This window comes from Temnothorax longispinosus, chromosome 9 (genome assembly GCF_030848805.1).
Source record: "Temnothorax longispinosus isolate EJ_2023e chromosome 9, Tlon_JGU_v1, whole genome shotgun sequence".
In the NCBI taxonomy this organism is placed as follows: domain Eukaryota; kingdom Metazoa; phylum Arthropoda; class Insecta; order Hymenoptera; family Formicidae; genus Temnothorax; species Temnothorax longispinosus.
In genome coordinates, this window is record NC_092366.1 from 18,277,794 (window position 1) to 18,295,180 (window position 17,387).

General features: G+C 40.9%; 3 protein-coding genes and 1 long non-coding RNA gene across 4 annotated transcripts in view; 2 read left to right on the forward strand and 2 right to left on the reverse strand.

Moving 5' to 3' along the window:
* Positions 1–8,838, reverse strand: part of LOC139819032 (uncharacterized) — a 39,657-nt gene extending 30,819 nt beyond the window's left edge. Inside the window, exons 1-2 of the long non-coding RNA XR_011733577.1 lie at positions 8,717–8,838; positions 6,926–7,098 (exon numbers count right to left, since the gene is read on the reverse strand). This is a non-coding gene — a long non-coding RNA (uncharacterized lncRNA). The remainder of the gene's footprint in view (positions 1–6,925; positions 7,099–8,716) is intronic.
* LOC139819025 (uncharacterized) lies at positions 8,716–11,842 on the forward strand. The gene is made up of 5 exons (XM_071788153.1): positions 8,716–9,558; positions 9,690–10,547; positions 10,643–10,789; positions 10,891–11,124; positions 11,198–11,842. Exons 1-5 carry the CDS (start codon positions 9,496–9,498, stop codon positions 11,222–11,224), a joined length of 1,329 nt encoding a protein of 442 aa, XP_071644254.1. The 5' UTR covers positions 8,716–9,495; the 3' UTR covers positions 11,225–11,842.
* On the reverse strand, positions 11,259–12,872 carry LOC139819031 (iron-sulfur cluster assembly 2 homolog, mitochondrial). Its single transcript, XM_071788166.1, has 3 exons — positions 12,675–12,872; positions 12,168–12,389; positions 11,259–12,091 (listed from the first exon to the last, which is right to left on the reverse strand). The coding sequence occupies exons 1-3, from the start codon at positions 12,749–12,751 to the stop codon at positions 11,914–11,916; spliced, it is 477 nt and encodes a 158-aa protein (XP_071644267.1). The 5' UTR covers positions 12,752–12,872; the 3' UTR covers positions 11,259–11,913.
* Positions 12,873–13,006: 134 nt separating this feature from the next.
* Positions 13,007–17,367, forward strand: Atg14 (autophagy related protein 14). Its single transcript, XM_071788152.1, has 9 exons — positions 13,007–13,606; positions 13,829–13,934; positions 14,232–14,313; positions 14,405–14,642; positions 14,885–15,075; positions 15,151–15,307; positions 15,452–15,628; positions 15,716–15,854; positions 15,943–17,367. The coding sequence occupies exons 1-9, from the start codon at positions 13,407–13,409 to the stop codon at positions 16,102–16,104; spliced, it is 1,452 nt and encodes a 483-aa protein (XP_071644253.1). The 5' UTR covers positions 13,007–13,406; the 3' UTR covers positions 16,105–17,367.
* The last annotated feature ends 20 nt before the right edge of the window (positions 17,368–17,387 follow it).

A 17,387-nucleotide genomic window follows, 5' to 3' on the forward strand; every position in this document is an offset into this window, starting at 1 on the left:
GTCTCCCGTTCCCTTCGTCAGACTCGTAAACAGATCCATAGACGTAATTAAATGCGAGTAAACGTCTGTCAGCCAGGTGGAAGTAAACCCTCGCGCCTAATCTTTCCTTGTTCTTCGTGCGAATTGTACTCTCCTTTGCGCCTCTCGCGACGCGACATTTATATATGTATAATAATATATGCACCGAGACGAGACTGCTAAAGAGAAGGATATGAAAGAGAAATGATAGCTCAGACGAATTATTATTAAACGTGACATCAGATTTCTACTTTTAGAATTCAGTTGATCGATGATTAAACCGATTGCCAGTCCTCGATTCATCAAAAATGACCGCGCTGTAGCATAAAATCACGGTGCACATAGATGGAGAATTACATTTTATTACCAATGTATTTTTAACTCTGTTTATTTTCGATCCGCCTCTCTTGTATGTCCCCGTTATTATCGTTTAATTACTTTATTCCAAAATTCACGCATCAATTATCCATGGCTCGATGCGCAGTATTTTAATAATTCAACAAGGTCCACTTTCGAATCTATAATATTCGACGCGATATTTATCCAAAGGTATTTAAAAACTATCGAGTCATCGCATAATTACATAATGTACGGCGTTTTACGGATCGGAACGCACAATCGGATCGAGCAATAAACGTTACGAGTAATACGTTTCCCCGTATTCGCGTATTCTCGCACATTTTGTTCATGTCGGAAGATCTTTCTCGCGCGTGTGCATATCAATAAAGACTCGGGATGTATCCTTCCGTGATACATGGACGCGTACGTTCACGCGCGCGTTTCGCTTTCGTTCGTTTCTTCGATCATTTTTCAACGCCAGCGAGCCACGCCGCTGCGTTGTGACGCTAAATCAACGCGGCGCGCATCTCGGGCGCGAGAGAGGAGACAGGAAGGGAAAATATAGCCGCCGTAACTACACCACGGGCTCCCGCAAATATATTTCCAACTAAGATTGAAAGTGGGTCGATAAGGGTTTACGTCATCGGGTCGGAAAGACCCGCGAAGGAGACGAGCGAGAGAATGGAAGCCCCGGAGCGAGATCGCTCGGATGGGAGACGAACGAGACCGGGCGGCGAAAGAAGGAGAGAGAAAGAAGGACTCGAGAGACAGAAAAGCGGCATTTCCTACGAACTGTACTTAAGGCGACAATGCTCGCACCGATTACAAATTTTACGGTGCACTCCGCGGCATGCCCTCGCGGTCGGATTAAGGAGAGCTCTCGAACGCGATTTCCCTAGGACGTTTCAGAACCGTTACCACCGCGCGAAGGAGAATCGTAAAAGGATGGAGCGAGTCGGATGGTACTCTGCATAACCGGTGGGAAGAAACCGGAGATCCCGAGTGGATAGACTTCTGGAGAGATCGCTCTTAAAAATTCGCGACAAATTAATAACTCGTGAGAACGTGACGCGCGAAGACATGCGGAACGCGTTTTTCTTTCACCGGCGGATATCGAGGAGAGATCGGTAACGAAATGGCGAATCTCAGTGAATCTCTGTAACTGTATCCTTTCGCCCTTTCGCGAAAACGGTGCGAAACGGCGGTTTGCTCGTCTACCCTTCCCCTTGGAGACGAGCCAAAATAGGAATTGGCTATTGACCAAGGCAATGGTACCTAAATTACCACTGGCGCTTGCACACTCCGCGCCGCGCCGGGAGATGCTCGACCCTTGTTACGTGTCCTGTATTCGATTATCTGCGTCATGCTTTATTACGGGCTAATGTCACGACAGCGGCGCATCTGCGGCGATCGCATCGCGACTCGCGTCACTTGGCGCAAATTCACGAGGACGAAGTGGGATCTGCGGATCGATTCGACGTACGTGCGCGCGTGTTAAAACGAGAGACGCAAATGTTGCGCAACTCTTTCATTTAACTTTGATAATAAATTTTTCGAAGAATTTGAAATCTACCTCTTCTCCACAGAAGATATTGAGGCAGCTTACGAGTAATTATTGATTAAAAATAAGAAGTTTCCGACGTATCGAATTTCCCGCAAAAAAATGCGTAAGTCCACGATCTTCAGACAATTTAAAATGGATTTTGTCTTAATGAAATTTTCATTTGAGGCTTGTAGGTTAAATTGATACTAATTGGTAATTAAGAAAGTGATCTACTTCCATGTTTTTATAAAAAAAATGTGTCGTTAAAGACAGGAATTAATTAATGAAACATGGACACGTAGTATTGTTCTTTCCAAACAGCGGAATTTATTTTCTGTTAGAAAATAACTTCGTTGTTCACAACACATTCGAAAATTGATCATAAATAAAGAGAGGTGAGGACGTTATTCGTTGAATAGAGGTGTAAAGCCGTGAAAATGTCGACAAATCCAGAGATGAAAGAGAACGGGTACTGAGTGTGTGTGTGTGTGTGAGAGAGAGAGAGAGAAGGGAAGGAGGAGAGAAGAAAGAACGGAGAAGAAGGACGACGGAAGAAAAATAGAAGCGACGACGGCGAACGGATTCCTTTGGGCGTGAGAGAAATGCCCGCGAGAAACCCTACCTCCGGTCCCCTCCTTTCTTTGTATATTCGAAGGATTTCCACTAATGAAATAATTAAAATTACAAAGCTCTCCGCGCTCGACGACCGACGAGGATAACGACGACGACGACGACGACGACGACGACGAACGATCGTGTGCGCCGGAACCTCTATTTCCCCTTACACCCCCCGCAATCCCTTTACCTAGGAGGACGTCTTTGCACCCATCCCTTTACTCGCAGGGAAACCGGTAACGGTTCAATGAGAATCAATGAAAATTCCCGACGAAGAAGCTTTGAAATTCCATTAGAAAATCAAAGACATCCCTCGTTCTCTCCAACTGTTGTTTCGCTCATTGCCTGTTTCGCGAGTCCGTAGTCTCACCTTTTCACGTTGTCGAACGCGAGTATATTCCAATCGGATGTGCGAATATACGGAACGGATGCAGGAGAACTCGATTGTCACCATCTTCTTCTATAATTGATCTTCTAAAAGCTCGTTAATTCGAAATTTCTTACTTAAATATGATAGAATCAGAAAAGTGAATTGACCTAATATTGGATCGTTCGTGCGAAGATAACTGAATGGTTCGACGTAAGAATATAAGATAAATCTATTTTAAGTCATACCCTCAAATGAACTGTGCAAATTATCGACTCGTTTCGCCCTTGTTTCTGAACCCTTCGCACTTTCTACACACATTAAGTATATTTTACCAGGAAATCGGGAACTAGCTTCGTTATTCGCGAGGACGCGAGATTATCTAAAAACGCGTGGGCACGCGTAACACAATCTATGTCCAAACACCCGCAGGATCCCCGGTATCGAGTTACTCGTTTTAGGTGGCGTTATTTGAGATAACCACCTGGGGCACGTATACACGGGACCGCCGGACGTGGAGCTTCGGGAGCCAGACACGACGAAAGCACTCCATGAGTATCGGGGGCTGTTCCCCGGTCCCTTATTTCGCCATCTGGACCTAAAGTTGACGATAAACAAAAGAACGCGAGCGAAATCGTTCGACGTATCACTTCCGTATCCGCGATATCGATAACGTTACAGGGGAGATAATCGATTCGATCGTCTCCATCTCCCGCTGTTGCTAATATCCCCTTGTTATGCGCGAGAGAACAACAGACTATGAAGAAATGTGGGTCACGAACTAAATTCGCAAAGTATGCATTAAAATTTCATGGCACAAGTATGTAAAGATATACCAGAGTCTTCGTGACCTGATATCTTATTTATAGTTATTTGCAGTTTTCGCTTTTTGAAACCTTCTTGCTGTTTTCATTTCTATTATATCTATCTGGCTGCTAATAACTTTCATTAAACTACCATAACTACGTTACGGATGGGCGATGTTCATTATGCGTCGCGAAAACATTTTGAACAATTTAAATTGTCTGCGAAAAGTTAAAACGAAAATTTCAAACATCTCGACTCGGGACTTTTATAAGACTAATAAATTTTATTTATTATTATCACCGATCGTTTAACTTCTCTTGAGAATTTTTCGATTCTCTCTGACAATCTCCGAGTATTTGCAACGTTCTAGGGAAGGCGCTATCAAATCATAACCAAATAGCTAGGTAACGAGATACAAACAGTGTGTCCGTGCTCGAGGGGGAAGTACCACGGTGAGGGATAAGGTAAGGATGAGAAGGGAACGGAACAAGGTTGCGATGTACATACCACCAGAACAAACCAGGAGAATAATCATAGTGATTGTATACACGGTGGCTCATAAATCATTCGTTTTTTTCCAAACCTCAAAACGCTAGAAATAATATTTAAAAAAGCTGCAATAATTTTCCGTAATTACAAAATTATTGCAGTTTCTATCAAATATATAATATTTTTACATGTAGATAAATTTTGTTATGCATAAAGCGTTATCTATTATTATAAGTATAGTCTTACTTTATTCGATAAGAAACTATATAGTTTAAATTATCCGGCGTTGCTCGGGCTTTTTATATCTAGAACATCAGCATTTGTGATCAAAGAGTTCCGGAGTTAATAGGGAACATAAAGACAGACATTCTAGTTTATATATATATATATATATATATATATATATATATATAATCTCTTATCTAATGAAAGATAAAACTAGATATATATTTATGTAAAATAACGCGTTATGTATAATAGTTCTCTTACGAAATGAAGTATAATTATATTCAGATAAGATAACACACACAACAAAAATGCAAGGAATTCTGCATAGATATTCAAAAGATTTCAAAACGCTGAACACCATGAATTTAAGAATTAAAGGTACCAATGTGACTGATCCAAATAGATTGCTATACGAATTCCGTTACGAGATTGGTACGTTTTTCCGGGCCATTTCCGCAGACTCCGGTAAAAAAAGAGCGGTAATGAATAGGAAGGATAACAATTTCGTGCCGTCGCAATAATTCCTTTCGCGGATATGTACGGTATTGTCCGATAAATTTGCGCGCGATGGGCGGATCTTTGCACGAATGTTTGACGAACGTAAAAAGATTAAATTCTCCGAAGGACTGGGATAGGAAGAGAGTTCAGCTATTTCCTATCTCGCTTCTCGTATACGTCGTTTCTTGCCCTCGGGGATGAAACCCCGAACGCCATCCCCTCAACGCTCATCTCTGCCGCGCCCGCGTTGCTATATCCCGGAGCTTTGGGGCACGCGACTTTCTTACTCTCTGACTTGCTTCTTTTCGCGACTATAGATTCCTCGATGTCGGGTTAAAAAGAACCGAAACATTCGGATAGCGGTAGCGCGGTTTACCTACTTTAACACGAATACTTCCAGAAAGCATATCTTTCGCCTGTCGACCGGTCGGCACGCTTGACACCCGAACTCTCGACACCTCTTCGCCGATACCAGGTATCGCCGAATCGCTTTCCACCGAAAGTTGGCTTTTTCCACGCTCTGTTTGTAATTTTATCGCCGTAAAAATCGCGTCGCGCTAAACATCGCCCGTAGGGCGCTTCTCAGAACATCGCGTCATTACGTGCTCTTTTTGCGAAACGTAACTGAAAGCCAGCGTGTGTAACCGAAGAAGCCCGGTCGTATTTAAATTTTTCTCTTTACAGCATAACGTTAGATGGAATTATTTGTGTGTGCCTGCAGAGGTAACTTTGTGACGCAGTCGGAAAAACGTCCTAAAGTCAATTAACTAACTAAGAATCGCTTAAACTGTTGATTCGTGAAACATAGAAAATTGACCTTTACTAATAATATTCATATAAACGTCAGAGACTGTAATAAATAGAAATAATTTCTGTATGTGACAAAATATCGGATTATAGACACGGAGAAAATATTGTAGCAATATAAGTTTTTTTGTTATCCTGAAATTATGATATTCTCTTATTCAAAGATATTATATTTTAGATTCTACAAAAGAATTATGTAATTTTTTGAATATATTTTAATGTACAATTTAACGTAATCAAATTCCAGTAAAGTGAAAAGAATATTTTACGATGTGAATGTTGGTTGCTTTTATACAAGTTGTCCGTTTCACTATGTTCGAAATGTAGCAGTTTTTTAGACGTAACAAATTAACTGACTACAACGTTGCAATGTAAGTTTTTATATATCCGTAGCAGAGTTACATAGGCATTGAAATGCCTATGTAACTTTTTGTGTATGGTAATTTTACTGATGTGACTGGTAAAAATGCATATTGTTCACTACCCATTTTCATAGTAATAAATAATAATGTTAAACACTGACTTTACGTCAAAGCGTCATAAAAGAGAATACACTTCTTAATTTTGTTCATTGATACTGTGATATTTTTCCATATTTCATAAAATACTATTGTTTTGCAAATTTAAAGTCATTTCCCTTCCCAAAAGTTTTGTGCTTAATAATTTCAGAATATACATAATATAATCAATATACACATAATTATATAAATACATACCCACAGATATATGTAGAATAAGATACAATATATACATAATATAATCAATATACACATAATTATATAAACACATACACATAGATATATGTAGAATATAATGTACACAAGATATTAATATTTTGAGAAATTTAATAACGTCGGAATTAACGATGTTCAAAGTGAGAGGCATAATGTCAGGCAAAATGATAATTGCGGATTTATAAGAATTTAGACTAAGGTCTTTATAAATCCCGATGCAAAACCTTGATGTGTGCGTTTTGTTTGCTGGTCGAGAAGGACCGTCGCGGACAATCGAACTAATTGCACGCGCTTTAGAAACGATGCGTAACGCACACAGAGTGGCGAGCTACTTAATTAATGCGGCGCGCGTTTGGGCTGAAGATCACCCCCAAGAAGGCGGCTCCAACGAGCGTGACTAATACGGAGATATATTTAAACGTATCTCGGCACGGGTGCGAGAAGGCAGGAGGGAAGAAAGAAGAAAGAAAATCGACTCACCCTCACGGCCGCTGACTCCATCCTGATGAGGTCCTCACTTCCGGCAAGAGTCTCTACGCCCCGAGGACGACGACGTCGACGTACGGCACGTTGAGAAGAAGAAGCGGGGCCGGGGAGAGGACGATGGAAGAGACTCGCTGCATCCGCCGACAAATACGTCGCGTTCGTCTTCCCTGTGGAAGAAACGGAGAATAATAAGCACGCTGAGAGCGAACGGGGTAAACGGAGCGGTGGTGGGGGGGGGGGAACGGGAGAGAGAGAGAAAGGGTTTGGACGAACGCGGCGCGTTTCAGCATTTTTGTCTCGTATCATCGCGCATTCACGACGCGATCCGATTCTAGAGAGAGAGATAAAGACGGCGAATCTGCATGTTCCGCGCGTCTGCGAGAGGAGAAGTAAATTTATGCGCATATATCTCCATCTCGCTCTTCGACCGCGCGTCTCGCTACATACATTCGTCACCTCGCGTATTTTATCGCGCCGGTTTATACCTGGTAGATATATAAAGTTCAGCTACTAAACTGTATTGTCAGCGAGATATCCGAGATCCGCGCGGGTGTCGAGACAGTTTTAGGAGTTTATAAATCGCGTAGGGAGACAAGAGGGTAGATATATGGAATTCTCACCTAATGGCGGCGTATCGTCAAGCGCGACGTTCCGAGTCCGCAACTCGAATGACGCGTTTCGATATATATACGTTGACGATACGAAAAATCTACAATTCACGTTACGAACTAGAGACTTATTGCAATACCGTCGGCGCATTTCGAGAGGGGCCGAAAAACGCGCGCTCTTCGTTATACGGTTCGAATTAACGAGCCGGGTAAAAAGACGCGACAAACGTTCGGCCGAAAGATCCAAAGTCCGCTCTCGTCCACTGCCCGAGTGCCCGCGCTCTTCGCAGTTGAACTAGCTGCACCATCTATCTTCCCTCTTTCTCGCACCAATGGCTAACTGCACGTCTATCTCGGTTTAAGTGTAAAAGGTGCAGCTAGAAGGTGCAGCTTGCGGAGCCTGCAATTCAAATGCTACCAAACTGCACCGGTAGCGTCATCTCGAAGCGATCGATCGTACTTTGTTCTCCGTAATCGAACATATCGCACGTCGATTATGATCGCGCATTTACCGACACGTCTCGTTTGTCGATAAAACAAATTATAAGAATTGAACAGAAAAAATAGAATTATCAAAATTGATTAAAAACATTGAACAGTCATATTAACGCTAAAAGTAAAAATTTTCCAATTCTTTTAGGTCCTCTCAATAATTATACTAGATACCCTGCACCAAGAATTTAATTAACTTCTTCAATTTCTTTCGTCAAACCGCAATGACGAAATTATAACTAAACCGATCGTTTGTCCATCAAATTCGGAGCGCGAGATACTTTTTTACGACACGAAATCTCTCTCCCGTGTCTGAAAATTCTTTGTATAACTCGAAGAACAGAAATATGAATCTTCATTGATTCTAAATAGCGCAGAATTAGATCGCGCGCTTTTTCGGGAAGAATAGGAGACGATCCTAACCGCTCCTCTTACATCAAAGTTTCGACGCGCATTTCTCAATAAATAAAGATTTTCACATCTATAAAATATTGACTCGAAATTCTTGTTTACCGGGAAACAGTCTGCAGAAGTATATTGACCTAATAAAAATTCGCGTCGACCTCTTCCGCGCGGTAAAAGCCTTGACACGATCCGCTCCAACTCCCCTTATCTCTCGCGCGCGCGACGATTATCGTTCGTTGTGTAAATTATCTACTCCTCCGCGGCTGCACCGCGGCTATACCTTCTGCACTTGAAACGGGCGAGGAACGGGCGTGCGGCGTGCGATCGTTCGTCGGAGAGAGAAAGAATCGGCGTGGCGAAAGGCGCGGCGACGATGCTCGGCTGCGTGATACAGTCGTGATACGCGACCGATACGGTATATCGGCGTGCCGCCCCCCCGGCGAGTCGCACTTTTTGAAAGTAATAAACGTGCCGCCAGCACCCAGCTTCCGTCCGTTCGACGGTATATCTCCCGACGTGATGTGACGTTCGCGTCAGTTCGCATATCGCGGGTCGCACGTCGCACGCAGAAACGTCGGTATGGCACGGTAGGGCGCGCGTGCATATCTCCTTCTCCTTTTCGTCGGGGGCGTTTCGTTTCAGAGTCCACGTTTCACGGCCCCCCTTCGCGAGGAGCATCTTCAGCGTCTTTCCGCGTCCGCGCGTTTCATGGGGAGTTACGATTACGGGGCTTCGGGCTTCGCCGATCGCGGCTTAACGTAATCGCGCTGCTCTCTCCCCCGCCCCCCTCCGCCTTTTCCTCCTCCTCCTCCTCACAGTCCTCACCCCCCTCGGGCCGGAGGTGTGCTGACACTGCTGACTCGTCGATAAACAACGAGCCGCGCGCGCGCCGACGTCACCGCCAGGAAACGCGCGCGATGCGTGTCCCGGCGCCGCGAGCGCAACACCCGAAGGTCTCGTGAAGGATGTCCAGGTGTCAGTGATTGATAATTGATACCCGCGAGACGCGCGAGGAACGCGTTAACGGGGAGCGCGTAGGTAGATTCGGGGAAGGAAGGTATGGAGGGTGCCAACGGTCAGCTGCAGACCAAGTATCAGAAAATCGCCACGGAATACTCAAAAGTGAGCCACCTCTCTCGTATAAGACGTAAAGGCAGATATTTGTTGTATTTACGATAGGAGAGCGCGCCGGCCCCTCGCTCTGTCCGTTTGCTTATTTAATGTATCCTAAAAGGGGGAATGACCATTTGCAGATTCGTGCGCAAGCGAACGTTCTGAAGAAGGCTGTGATAGAGGAGCAGGCGCGCAACGCGGACATCCGGAATCAGCTGAAGGAGAAGGAGGTGGTGTTTCGTAGGGCCGAGCAGGAGATCGACAGCCTGACGTTTCGCAATCAGCAGTTGACGAAGCGTATCACTGTGCTGCAAGAGGAGCTTGACAAGGCGCAGAACAGGCCCAAGAAAGGCAAGGGCAAGGCATCGGAGAACAACAGTCAGATCCCATCTCTGCCACCGCCGCCGAATAACATCCTAGACGAGGAATTTCAGAAGAAGATTGTGGAGAATGCTCAATTGTTGTCGCAGATCAGCGACAAGGATAGCGAGATTGAAAGTCTGTACGAGAGGATACAGCAATTGGAATGTAAGGTCGACTACTGCGAGAAGTCCAAGGTGGAGTCGGAGTGTCAGTATCAGGGCGCCGTAGACAAATTGGAGAGGGAGAGAAATGACTTGCAGAGGAAGTTAAACGACAGGCAGAAACAGGAGGAGACTGTGTCGTGGTCTAGTAACGAAGGTAGACGCGATGGCTACGATTTCGATGCGAGAGGAGCGCTCTCGAATCATCGTCAGACAGAACCGTCACCGTTCTCTTCGCCGTCTGCCTCGCGTAGATCGTCGAAATCGCTCGGGGAAGGAAAGCCGCAAAAGTCACAAGAAGAAAGTAATGAATTTCTCTATGCAAAATCATGCGACCTAGAGAAGGAAATTAATCACTGGAAGGCCCAGTATCATATACTCAAGATAAAATATGACGAACTAGAACAAAGAGAGCCTACGACAACTTCGCAAATCGATGGCGACACATTAGAACCTATAGAAGTGAATAATATGGTATGTATTATCATCTGTGTTTCCCACTCTTCTGAAATAAATATATATATTTCACATTTAACTAAATTACATGTATCAACTTTTTTTGCTGACAGATTGGGAAATTGAGCGCACCTTTTGCCATACCGGAAGAGATCGAAGCTCGTGAATTAAAAATTAGGGATTACTTCCTAGAAGAAATTGAGAGATTAACGAACGAAAAACACGTCTACCACATAAAAAACTTAGCTATGGCCGCCAATGTAATGAGACATTTTATTAATTCTTATTTTCTTAGTAAATGTGCGAAACGTCCCCCGTAATCTCCGTCATGTAATGTAAAAATTTGTCGTTTGTGTTTTAGAGCGAAGTTATGCACGTGCAGTTAGATACGAGCGAATCAAAGAGAGAGAAGTGCGAAGCGGCGCTATTAGAGACACTTTCCAATTATAACGGTATACAAAAAGAGAAAGAGGCGCAAGAGGTGAATTACAAGGTACAGCTCAATACTATGAGCGAACATCTTGCCAATATGAACGAGAAGCTTATCTTCCAAACGGAGGCGATACAACAACTGAGATTTGAACTAGCTAATAAGGTAAAGATGCACAGGTATACGAGGAACAGTCACTTGTGAGAGCGTTTAATATCGAGGATGTAATTTCTTTCAGAATAGTAAAAAAGGAAAACAGAAGTGATCCAGGTCAGAATTGCAAAGAACAATCATTGACATTCCATTCAGTGGTATGGTTTAATCACGATCATAAATTTCTATTATGTACATAATATAGCTCATACCTGAAAACCACTGGTTTTGCATACTCACATCTTTAGCCTGAAAAGTGCTAAAGAGCTCTCTAACTCGATGTTACATTATTTATGAAATCAAAATAAAAATCTCTCATCGACAACGTTCTTTTCGTGGACGTTTACGTTATAAGTTTAACTCTTCTATGTTGCATATGTGCAACGATAATTCTGATTTGCTCATACTTATTTACAGTAATGTACCAACTCTTGGTACGGAATAAATTTTACCATCTAAATTCATTAACAAAGAGATGCATAAATCTTCTTTTGGTATCACTTATAAGACATTTAGTTAGACCGTTTATAGTTAAAATGTAAACTGATACTACGATTGTAAATTATAAGCCGTTCTTTCTATATTAAAAGAGAATGTGTGTAAGAGACATGTACAGCTACTGTTTATAGTAGGTGTTGTGATAAAAATAATATATATTCGCGCCAAAGCAATTGTATGTATTGCTCTGCACGTATTAATTATAAATAAAGTATAATTAATCTTCGGTAAACAGTTTTGAAGTTTACATAAAATCACAAGCCAGCGCTCTTACTAGTCAACAGTGCGTACATCCATCGTTGTCTACTCTACTTTAATAGCGAAGCTAGCACCGCAGCTACATCCCTGTTCCGCTAAAGGATTGTTTGTTATTCTAAAGGCAGATCGTATCAATTCCGTATGGAACTCTATCGTCGATCCCTTCACGTATTCTAACGACGTCGAGTCTATTACTACCTTAGTGCCATCCTTCTGAAATATTCTGTAACATAAGAAACAAGGGGTTTCTATCGATCGTACATTATTTGCAGAAAAACTATGCGTATCTGAACGCACACCTGTCGTCCTCCTGTACGTTTGGATCCAAGTCGAACTTGTACTGAAATCCAGAGCAACCACCGCCTTCCACGGTAATTCTCAGACACGCTCCATTGTCGGCTATTTCCTTCAAACGCTTCACGCAGCTGTCACTGATGATCAAATCATCTGTAGGCTTGACAGCAGTGTTCGTTGACACTCCTCGGGATGATGTAACCATGGATACATTGTACCATGGTGAGCTGGAAATAAATCAGGAATCTTTGTATTGATTATATTTTTATTTTTTTATGTTTCAATATTTTTTAATACAATTACTAATAAAAGAAATATATTTTTTATTGAAGTACATAAAATATCTATATATACTTATATATTGAACTCTACACAAAATATATGTATATTGCGAGATGTATGTGATTATACGTTTTCACGTTTTAAGATAATGTAATAAAATGTTATATATTACGTAACATGAACATGTGAGATTTAGCGTGCCAACGAGAGAAAATTTAAATATTACTCACACCAACAATCGAGAGAAATACCGATTCGCCACAAAGTTTGAAGACAGGCCCCACATGACATGGGTTAACTTCGCCATGTTTCTCACACGGATGTCAGCTCACTATCAGCTGTCGAGTTCGTTCCAAATTTTGCCGCCAACTTTAAGCGTAATTTACAAATAATTGAGAAACGGTCCACGCGATATTTTAGCACGAACCAATCGTAATGTAATGCCTCTGATGAACCATCATCTGATTGGTCAGGTCAGGTTAAAAAATAAATAAATTGCAATAAATTGTTCAGAAAATTTGAAGAAATAGTTTTAAAAAATTCAAACAGACCCTAATCTCGAGGATGTGAATGACAGAACTTCCATAAGAAAAGAGTAATGAAAGTATTAAAGGATAAATCTGGAGAAAGAAAGCGACATTTTCCTCATCGAACGGCATTGGTCGGAAATCATCGCGTGACGTCAGGGCGAAAGACACACAGCTTTGGACTTTTTGGAGCGAACGACGGGACGAGGGGGTAGAGAAGAAGGGCGCGCGGCGCAGCGCAGCGCGGCGGCGCGAGTAAATAGTCGCGGATCAGCTGATGAGGCACAACACAAGAACACAACACAAGCCAGTCGGAGGAAGAGGAGGAGGGCCCATCGTTTTCCCGCTGCCGTTGCCATTGCACTTGCCACCGCTGCCTGCTGCCTGCTGCTGCTGTTGCTGCTGCCGCTGTCGTCGCTGTCGCTGCTGTTGGTTATGGCGACGAGTAGCTCCGACGGCTCCTGCACCGCGCCCGCGGACTTCCAGCTCTCGTCCGAGCTCGAGGACGCGTCGAGTCGCCTGAGCATGAACCTGCTCAAGTGCCCGTTGTGCCATAACAGCCGTCGGATTTTTTATTGCCGCCAGTGCGTCCAGAATGGGGATTTTATACATTCGAACACCGTCTACTCCGAACGGTGCGTCTGATGTCACGTTTATCTTCTCTTTTATATTTTCCGCGAACGGAGCAGCTCGCTGGTTTTTTCTCTTTTTTTTTCTTACATCTTTAAGATCCGACCGAGGCCATGGAGCGCGTTATTTCTGAGAATACGTTATAGCTGTCTAGTGAGGTTGCTCCGGAACTGCTCAACTCGCTCGAGCTGTGGTTGTGAGTTATAATTACCGATGATGTTATTTAGGTTCGCGGATAAGCAGATGCGGCTGGTACGGCTGAAGGCTGCTAGAGCCCAGCTGGAGGAGAAGTGCATGAAGGCTCTCGAGAGGCACAAGCAAAGGGATAAACTGGTACCTGTAGAAATAATAATTATCTTCCGTTTTATAAAGCTGTAATGATATCCATATGTAAAGAGACAATGGACGTTATTCTTTATAGATACACATTTATTTTAATACCTGAGCATGAAGAAGTTCCCTGCCAACAAGTCCGTCTTTTTAATGTAGTTAAATGAAAGCTGTTATACAGAAAATTATCACGTAATTTGAACAAATGCATGTAATCGTGCAATTAGCAAGTAAAATATTATCTTGGTCAACATGTTTACTGCAGTGATGCAACATTTCATTTTGAACCTGTAATTTCAGATTTGTGATATAAATACGTGTAAAGAAAGAGTGAGACTACTTCAGTCTTTAGTAAATGAAACAAAGCAAAGTATCTTTAGAGGTAAGATTTAAAATCTGCAAGTGATAATATACTTGATCTATAACTATCTCTCTCCCATTAATTACTTAATCTTTTTTTTCTTTACACGTAGGCCAGCAACGTTTGGATGTTTTGAAAGATGTTAATCATCAGTTGGGCTTTCGAGTGCCACGGCACGAGGACAGAATAGAGAAATTACATCGTTATGTTAATGGCTTGAAAGTAAAGCAGGAGAAACAGAAGGAAGCTGTGGACAGGAAAAGGGAGCAATTAAAGAAAGTTATCAGAACTGCCGCCAAGCAGTTGATTCAGTATATTTTTCCCTTATCTAAGGTCCAACCAAATAGAAGGTATTAGATTTTATCTAAAAAATCTTTCTCTTCAACCACACAGATATTCTAAATATAAAATGTATTGATTTTAATATTAGAATACACACACACATTTTAATTATAATACTTATTACTAATTCTTATATTATTACTCACTTATATTATTACATGCACAATGACATAGAATTGCTAAAAATGTCGATCTCGTAGATTGTTAATATATTATAGTTTGTTATTTATAGTTTGGTTGTTATTTATAGTTTGTGCAACAGCGAGGACAGCGACAGTGCCACTTCGGATATCCTTACTAGCGCATTAGCAGATGCATCAGGTACGTCATATGTACGGGGTAGGTGGATTAGCGAGAAAGAAAGTTCTTTGGAAATTCATCATTGTATAGTTGAACCAACGTTACCAGCGACAGGAGACTACAGCGCTTATTCTCTTTGGGGTAATTGTATTTATTCCTATATTGATTAACGATATTATACGTATTAATACATAAGTATAATCGTGTTACATTTAGTTGCAGCAAATAAAGATGGAGTACCAGGTACGAACAAAGAAAATGCGATGCACAATCCAGCGTATAATATCAGTGCTGCTTTGACGTACGCTACACAATTGGTTAACGTTCTTGCCTATTATATTAATGTAAGACTACCATACAAAATTACTTGCGGGTATGTATCAAGAGTTATATATATGCTACGTGCAGATATATTCTTTGTTTTTCTCTTTCTGTCTATTTTTATTAACCTTAGTTATTATAATGTATGAACAAAGCTGTTTGTAATATTTTCTTCATCCCGCTTATGTTCTTTCAGAGAGTTTTGCGGAAATGAGTTGTCGGACCAAAAATTCGCTAGAAAAGTAGCAAGGCTAAATAGTAATGTATTACATTTGTGTCTTACGCAAAATACGAAAATAGAAGTTTTACATCCCATGCATACATTACAAAACCTGATGCATTTGCTCAATACTGAAATTAGTGATCTCGGAAGGTAATTCACAAGAATTTTACTGATTTTAATAAATAGAATCGAATTTGCAAAATTATGATAACCATATCTGTGTATCGTACGTTATAGAATTGGACCAATGGAAGTTGATCCGTCTGTAATAGCACAACTTCACAATCAATTAGTTCCTGATTTGGAAAATAGCGATGATTCAGCTTCCGATGAAGAAGACCTGTGTTGGGGATGGGAGGCTGTAAGTCATACTTCTGTAAGTTATATACGCTTCTCTATAACGAATCTCGAGCAATGGAAACATGATTGACGGGTGCTTGTATTCATGGTGGTATATTATGTAGGTACCAAGTATCGCTTGTCCCGAAATGGCAGTACCTACTTCTGGTGCGATGATTAGTCAGCAATCTTCTAGTATGCAAGTGCATCAGAGCGTTGCTGGTGGCTTGGTAACAAGTGCGGCAGCCAGTATCGCTTCGATTTGGCGAGGTTGGACTAATAAATAACTTTTTCCTTTTGACCAATAAGTTTCTTTCGATATAGATATATTCACTGTATATTTCAAATTCTTCAAATCAAAGGACAGAAACTCCGAAGAGGTGCTTCGAAGTAAAAATGATATTTATATTATTATAATATTTGTATATCATAGGGGAAAACGGACGTGATTTGAAATCAACATGTAAATATGAATTTCTTAACTTACACGTGACATTCAAAGTAGTTCAAATACGCTGTGACAGATTCCGTTAGATCTGATATCTAACTTAGCTCGAATCTAAAGTAACTAGAGAAGGATTAATAAACTGGCTGTTTAATAAATTTACGGACATTTTATATTTCAATTGCACCACACGAAAATATTAAATTAGATTGTGATATATTAAAATGTATACTAATGGTCTACAAAACAAGATGTATGTTAATTAGCACAGAGATGTATACCGATATATAGAATTTGTTATGGTAGAACATATAAATATGCAATGACTGCCTTTTCTATGCTCATCGCTCATGCGATCATATATCCCTACAAGTAAGATATCCTTCCCTCTATTAAATATGTCATTAAATAATCATTAATATATTTTATATTGCCGGACTCATTTCATGCAGAATTAGTATTAGAATCTGTATAAAAGTCTTTGTGAACATATCTTAAGATTGTAACTAATTTTTTGCTATTTTTTGGTTGGCGACAAGAATCTTCGATTGCAATAACATAATGCATTTGTTGCTAAATAATATTGAATAAATCAGTGTATTTATTCGATATGCTAAAATAAGTGCTGAAATATTTTGGTCAATTTTTGGTTGTGAAGAATACGTACATTACATTATTTATTATATGTGAGAGACTATTGTGTATTTTTTACCATAGAGTATAAAAATAAGATTTGTTAGACATTTTATACTTAATAGTATAAGGGAAAAGTATTGTAAAGTACATTACGTTAACTGATTTGATTATATTAAGTATATTAAGACGAGAGCATTGATAAAAATAGTATTGTGGTCATTGTAGAATATATGATCATCCATAAGAAATTAGTACACAGTTCTATAAAATAGATAGTTAATAATATGGTTTTCAAATTTTAATATTTAGTCCAGTCAATCTACAATAATCCTATTTTATTTTTGTACAGTGCATTGAACTTCATATTTTTTAGAAATAGTAACTTATTCCTGGTTATCCGATGTCTTGAAGACCAGGGTGAAGATAGTTAATAATTTGTTGACAATTGTGAAGTCAACGTAAATGTAGACATAATATATTTCATAATTA

Bases quoted from the DNA above. Each gene is read 5' to 3' on its own strand.
- LOC139819025 (XM_071788153.1), top strand. From the start codon at position 9,496: ATGGAGGGTGCCAACGGTCAGCTGCAGACCAAGTATCAGAAAATCGCC. The intron at 9,559-9,689 runs GTGAGCCACCTC...GACCATTTGCAG, and splicing joins TCGCCACGGAATACTCAAAA to ATTCGTGCGCAAGCGAACGT. The intron at 11,125-11,197 runs GTAAAGATGCAC...AATTTCTTTCAG, and splicing joins GATTTGAACTAGCTAATAAG to AATAGTAAAAAAGGAAAACA.
- LOC139819031 (XM_071788166.1), bottom strand. From the start codon at position 12,751: ATGGCGAAGTTAACCCATGTCATGTGGGGCCTGTCTTCAAACTTTGTG. The intron at 12,390-12,674 runs GTGAGTAATATT...ATTTATTTCCAG, and splicing joins TATTTCTCTCGATTGTTGGT to CTCACCATGGTACAATGTAT. The intron at 12,092-12,167 runs GTGTGCGTTCAG...CTTATGTTACAG, and splicing joins AACGTACAGGAGGACGACAG to AATATTTCAGAAGGATGGCA.
- Atg14 (XM_071788152.1), top strand. From the start codon at position 13,407: ATGGCGACGAGTAGCTCCGACGGCTCCTGCACCGCGCCCGCGGACTTC. The intron at 13,607-13,828 runs GTGCGTCTGATG...GATGTTATTTAG, and splicing joins AACACCGTCTACTCCGAACG to GTTCGCGGATAAGCAGATGC. The intron at 13,935-14,231 runs GTACCTGTAGAA...CTGTAATTTCAG, and splicing joins ACAAGCAAAGGGATAAACTG to ATTTGTGATATAAATACGTG.